This window comes from Eimeria tenella, genomic scaffold (assembly GCF_000499545.2).
Source record: "Eimeria tenella Houghton genomic scaffold, Eth_scaff172, whole genome shotgun sequence".
In the NCBI taxonomy this organism is placed as follows: domain Eukaryota; phylum Apicomplexa; class Conoidasida; order Eucoccidiorida; family Eimeriidae; genus Eimeria; species Eimeria tenella.
In genome coordinates this window covers 2,501-8,736 of record NW_013541546.1, presented here as the reverse complement: position 1 = coordinate 8,736, position 6,236 = coordinate 2,501, and the positions used below count along the sequence as shown (strand labels likewise).

General features: G+C 56.3%; 2 protein-coding genes across 2 annotated transcripts in view; both read left to right on the top strand.

Annotated features, from left to right (window-relative positions):
- Positions 1 to 2,449, top strand: part of ETH_00008055 (uncharacterized protein) — a gene marked incomplete at both ends in the record, with an annotated part of 3,247 nt that extends 798 nt beyond the window's left edge. The window contains one exon of the mRNA XM_013373770.1: positions 47 to 2,449. Coding sequence (XP_013229224.1) covers positions 47 to 2,449 — 2,403 coding nt within the window. The remainder of the gene's footprint in view (positions 1 to 46) is intronic.
- A 2,398-nt stretch (positions 2,450 to 4,847) lies between these two features.
- ETH_00008050 (uncharacterized protein) overlaps positions 4,848 to 6,236 on the top strand; it is a gene marked incomplete at both ends in the record, with an annotated part of 2,303 nt that continues 914 nt past the window's right edge. Inside the window, one exon of the mRNA XM_013373769.1 lies at positions 4,848 to 5,592. Coding sequence (XP_013229223.1) covers positions 4,848 to 5,592 — 745 coding nt within the window. The remainder of the gene's footprint in view (positions 5,593 to 6,236) is intronic.

Here is a 6,236-nt window from a genome sequence, read left to right as displayed (position 1 = left end):
CAGCAGCAGCAGCAGCAGCAGCAGCAGCAGGTGTGTGTGCATGCAGGCGGTGGAGGCTTGCTGCTGGATCGGTTTGCTGCTGGGCCGGCGCTGCGTATTGGCTGGAGATCATCTGCAGCTGCCGCCAACAGTGAAGAGCTGTGGGGCCCTTTTTAAGGGTTTAGGAAAGTCTTTGTTTGAGCGGCAGCAGCTGCTGCTGGGAGCTGCTGCAGCGCAGCAGCTGCTGTGTCAATTCCGCATGCACCCCCACATCATGCGCTGGAGCAGCAGCTGCTTCTACGGCGACCGCCTTTTTGCTGCTGCTGGCCTCCACGCCCGCACCCTTGCTGCAGCAACTCCTGCTGCTGCTGCTGCTGTTGCTTCCCTGCTGCCGGTCGTCTGGATAGACACCGCGGGCATATCTTGGCTGCAGGAGGACGAGCTGGGCCCCCCGCGCCCCACCGCTGCAGCAGCAGCAGCAGCAGCAGCAGCAGCAGCAGCAGCGGGGCTGCGCTGCTCGCGCAGCAACCGCGCAGAAGCAGCACTTGCACGGAAATACGTGCAGGAACTTGTCGAAGATTTTGGAATTCCTCCGAAAGAAATTGGAGTTATAACTCCTTATGCTGCTCAGGCGCAGCTGATTCGCCAGCTGCTTGCTGCAGCAGACGCAGCAGCAGCGCGCAGCAGCAGCAGCAGTAGCAGCAGCAGTAGCAGCAGCAAGGGGGGGCTGCTGCAGGAGGTCTGCGTGCAGACTGTGGACGGGTTCCAGGGGAGGGAAAAAGAAGTCATTATTATTTCTCTTGTCCGCAGCAACAGCAGCAAACAAATTGGATTTCTTGAAGACTCCAGAAGACTAAATGTTGCTGCTACCAGAGCCCGCAGCCACTTAGTCATCATCGGAGACTCGGAGACTGTAGCCCGCGCCCCCAAGCAAAGCCCCAGCAGCAGCAGCAGCAGCAGCACCAGCAGCGGCAGCACCAGCAGCACCAGCAGCAGCAGCAGCAGCAGCAGCAGCAGCAGCGGCGACTTGCAGCTGCCGGATGTCCGAGAGGCTCTTTCTGTGTTATATGAAATCGCCTCCACTGTGGGGTCTCTTCGAGTTCCTTTTGAGTTCATGACTGCAGCAGATGTCCCGCCCCTGACGGAGAAGCAGCTGCAGCTACAGCAGCTGCTGCAGCAGCAGCAACAGCAGCAGCAGCAGCAACCAAGGCCAGCGAGCAGCAGCAGCAGGAGCAGCGGCAAAGGCGCTGCAGCGGCCTCAGCTAACGGACAGCCTCGCGTCCTGAAGAAACAGCAGGGGAACCGCTCTGCTGCTGCTCCTGCTGCTCTTGCTGCTGCTGCTGCTGCTGCTGCTTGCGAGAGTGCCGGGGCCCCCCAAGGGGCCCCCACTCCCCCTGAAGATACCTTCATGAGGGAGACGCGGCAGCTGCTTGAAGATCTGCGCCGCAGGGCCCTTGGGGGCCCTCTGGAGTCTAAGGGGGCCTCCGGGGGCCCCCTGAAGTCTGAGGGGGCCCCCAGGGGCCCCCTAGAGTCTAAGGGGGCCCCAGGGGGGCCCCCGGGACCTGAGGCCCCCGGGGGCCCCCCGGAGTCTGGGGGCCACAGGGGCAGCCCAGAGTTTGGGGGCCCCGGGGGCCCCCGGGGGCCCCCTAGCGAATGGCATTATTCATTTCCTTCTTTTCTTTCTTCTTATCAGCGGCTGCTGGTCCATCAGCTGGCAGCAGAACTGCAGCTGGGGCATGAGTCTAGGGGAGAGGGTCTTGAGAGGCATGTGGAGGTTTGGGTGAGGGCGCCTGCTGCTGCTGCTGCCGCTGCTGCTGCGGGGGAGGAGGGAGCAGCAGCAGCAGCGGGGGGCGCGCGCGGGAGCAAAGGCAAAGGGGCAGCAGCAACAGAAAAGAAAAGGCCTTCGGAAGTGGAGACAGATGAAGAGACACAAGAAGAAAGCAGCAGCTCGCTGGAGCTGCGGACTTCTGGGGGAGAAGATGAAGCAGCAGCGGCAGCAGCAGCAGCAGCAGCAGCAGCCTCCGAGCCGCAGCAGCAGCAGCAGCAGCAGCGGAAGCAGGGGCGGGGCAGGGCACGCAAGGGCCGCAAGGCTGAAGCGGGAAAGGAGGAGGAGAGCGAGGAGGACTTAGAGCTGCTGCTGCAGCAGCAGCAAGCAGCAAACAAGCGCTGCAGCATGGACGCATGCAAAGAAACAACAGACTGGCTTGGCCGCAGCTGCCCCCACTGCAGCAGCAGATTTTGTCTGCAGCACGCAATGCCGGAGGTGCACGGCTGCGGCGCTGCTGCTGCTGCTGCTGCCAAGAGGGCCTTCCGCGCTGCTGCTGCAGCAGCAGCAGCAGCCCCAGCAGCAGCAGCAACACGCAGCCGCGACCCCCTAGCCAGACAAATACTGCAAAATAACTTGAGAAAAAGTATTGAACAAAAGGCCAAAGAAAGAACGCCAGCAAAAGATGGCAAAAAGAAAAAATAAACTGCTGATTGTAGCTGCTGCTGCGGCTGCTGCAGCAGCAGCAACAAATGCTGCTGCTGCAGCTGCTGCAGCAGCAGCTACTTTACTTTAATTTCTTTATGTTGCAGCTGTCTTGTCTTAACTGTGAGGCTACTGCGCCTGCTCCGCCTCTTCATAATTCGACTGCTGCAGCAAATAAAGGGCGGTTTAGGGTTTAGGGTTTAGGGGCGCAGGGGGTCGTTTGATCCTTAAGGTTAAACGATTAGGGTTTTATTATTTATTAATATTTCCTCATTACTACTTTTGCCACTATTGCCATTCCCATTACTACTTCATTATTTATTTATTATTTATTTTTTTTATTCTCATTTTAATTATCTCAATTATTATTTTGTTTGCCATTAATAGTAATTACAATCGCCGGTCTTATTATTGTTATTATTATTACTTTTTCTCTTGTAATTATTTCTTTAATTGTTTTAATTGCTGCTGCCATTTCTATGCTTTAGTTCCACCACTATTGCCAGGAAGTCCTGCTGCTGCTGCTGCGGCTGCTGCTGCTGCTGCTGCACTTCCTTATTCTTCTTTTCGAGCCCATTTGCTTCTCCGAAGTGTTGGCCCCGCAGTCCAGCTAAGCAGCTAGCTAAGCAGCTAGCTAAGCAGCTAGCTAAGCAGCTAGCTAAGCAGCTAGCTGTGCAGCTAGCTAAGCAGCTAGCTGTGCAGCAAATGTCCGTCTGAGGGCGCTACTGGCTAGCTGCCCTTCGGCCTCTTCCTCTTCAGAGGGCCCCAAAGGGCCCCAGGGGGGCCTCACAGCAGCAGCAGCGCAGCAACAACGCAGCAGCAGCGCAGCAGCAATGCAGCAGCAAGGCAGCAGCAAGGCAGCAGTAGCGCCTCTACGGCAGTCCCAAGAGCAAGAGACTTCTGCCAAGCAGGGAGCACCCCCAGACCGCTGCAGCGGCAGCTGCAGCTTCCCTTGCCGCTGCTGCTGCTGCTGCTGCTGCTCTCGGGGCCTACTTGCGAGCAGCTAACCCTCCAGCTAGCCTGGGCCTTAGGGGCCCCCAGTGCGGCTGCTGCTGTGGGGCCCCTGCTGCTCCCCTGCTGCTGCAGCAGCAGCTGTCCCTGTTGGCCTTTGGAGAGGATTTTGGAATTTCTTTCTTTTCTCTCAAGACCCTTTTGCTGCCTCTTGCTGCTTGTGCTGCAGCACGCTCCCTAAGCTGCTTAAATGCCGCTGCAGCACGCAACAACGCGGCTGCGCAGTTTGTGGCAGACAAGCTGCAGCAACAACAATAGCAGCAGCAGCAGCAGCAAACGGTCCAGGGGTCCCGCAGTGTGGGTTTTCGGCGCTGCAAGAACTGTCCCCGCCTGGCGCAGCAGCTGCTGCTGCTGCTGCAGTGTTGCTGCTTAGCTTCTCGACTTTGTCGCAGTGTCTGTAATTAATTTATTTTTTAATTTCAAAGACATGCAGGAAAAACAAAAGCTGGAAAATTCGCTCAGAAAGGGGGGCTCAGTGAACGAGCTCCGGAGCAGCAGCAAGTTTTGCGTCGCCGGGGTGGCTTCAGTCCTTTGCATGCGTTTCAGACTTAAGAGAATATCTTTTGTGGCAAATTTGGATAAATTCTGTTTAGCAAATAACTATTTAAAAGATATTTGCAAAGATCTGCTACATGCAGCAGGCAGCAGGCTCTGCTGCTGCCCCAGCGAAGGCTACAGCAGCAGCAGCAGCCGTCGACAGCCGAAGATCTGCTGCAGCAGCTGCTGCAGCAGCACCTGCAGCAGCACCTGCAGCGTCCTATCTTCTTCTCATTTTTACCAGCTTTTTGAGACGCAGGGGACTCAGAAATCCAAAGAAGACAAGCCAAGGCCCTACAGGGCTGCAGCGTGGGACTCAAGGCAAAAGCAGCAGCAGCAGCAGCAGCAGCAGCGCCAGCAACACCAGTGGCCGCAGCGCCACAAGCAGCAACAGCGGAATATCTTTTGAGGCTCCCTGGTCTGTCGATCTCAGGGCAGCATTTTAAGAGGGGCAGCAGCAGCAGCAGCAGCAAAATCCCACTCAGCCGCCTCAGCGAGGCCTCACTCATCAACTTTGCTCTGCTGCTGTTGCTGCTGCTGCTGCTGTCTTAGACTTTTCAAAGACGTTGCAGAGAGGGCATCACTTGCTGCTGGTGCTGGTTGTCTTGCTGCTGCAGCAGCTGCTGCACTTCGCAGGCACCTGGGGCCTCAGCTGCTGCTGCTGAGCCTCGTGCTGCTGCTGCTGCTGCGCTCGCATGCACATCAGGGGCCAGTGGCCTATGGGGCTTGCAGCAGCACTTTGGGGCTTTGTTGCATGCATGCATTTGCTTCGGCGGTGCTCCACCAGCCTGCAGCATTCTAAGTGAAAGCAGCAGCAGCAAATATCAGCAGCAGAAAGGCTATTCCCGCAATGGGCCCTTTGCTGTGGCCGGCGCAGCGGCGCGGCCACCAGCGCGCCCCCTTGCTGGTGCTGCTGCTGCTGCTGCAGTTGCTGCTGCTGGGGGCCCAGACCGCAGCAGAAAAGCCCGCAGAGGGCACCTCAGGACGGGGGCCCCATGTGGGGGGCCCCCTGGGGGCCCCCCCCGCGGACTTGCTGGCGCGCAGCAGCATAGAAGGTGCGGCTGCAGAGTTGCGAGCGAAGAGTGAAGCAGCAGCAGCAGCAGCAGCAGCAGCAGCAAAGCTGGCAGCAGGGGCCTTAGTGGGGCCAAAAGCCGCAGGAGTGGCAGCAGCAGCTGATGCGGCTGCAGTACAAGGAAGCGCAGCAGCAGCACGAGCAGCACAGGCCGCAGATGCAGGAGCAGCAGGAGCAGCCTCCCGCCCACGCCTTGCTGCAGCAGCAGGAGCAGCAGAGTCTTCAGCAGCAGCAGCAGAGTTGCTGGGTCCTGTGAGCTCTTCCCAACGACCGTCAACAGCAGCAGCAGCAGCAGCAGCTGCTGCTGCTGCTGCTGCTGCTGCTGTCGGCGACTACGGCTCCTGCGCAGGCTCCCAAGACTGCAGCCCCGAGAAGCTCACGGCGAAGCAGCTGGTAGCAGCAGTGGAGGAAGCTGCTGCTGCTGCTGCTGCTGCTGCTGCTGGAGTGCAGCGCGTGCTGCAGGGCGCGCTGGCCTACAAACATGAGTGCGAGGTCCGCTCGCAGCTAATCGGGGAGCAACTCAGTCAGCAAACCACTCAGTGGAATTTAATTCATTTTGTTTTTGATTCAAAATTAATTCCAATTTCAACTCTTTTATTCTAATTTTCACCTTTTTATTCTAATTTCACTTTTTATTTCAATTTTTACCTTTTTAATTCAAAATTTGACTTTTTTTTACCAATCGAGGCTTCAATTGACTCCCTCAGGCTCGTCGCCGCTAGGATGACTGTCTGCGTGGATACATTCAGATTAAGTAATTAATTATTTTTTAATATTTAAAATTGATTAATTGGTTTTTATTGGTTGGCGGGCTTTTGCTTCTTTCGTTTAGCTGCCTTGGGAGTTGCATTGCTGCTGCATTTTAGCCCACGAGGCGTTGCAGATCATTTCTCTGCTTTCTCTCTTCTTTTTTGGATCATTTGGATTACTTTTTATTTAATTTTCCGAATTATTTGCTGCTTTAGTGGCTCGGATCATTTGTTTTATCATATTTATCTTTTCTTATTGTTGGCTGCGTTTGCTGCAGCTCTTGAAGTGGCGTTTTCGCCTTTTTGTGTCTGTCCACCTCGCAGTTGAGCCTATTCAAATGCAAGGATAGTGGATGCATGCATGCATGCATGCATTTGTATTTGCATGCATGCATGCATGCAGGCATGCATGCATGCA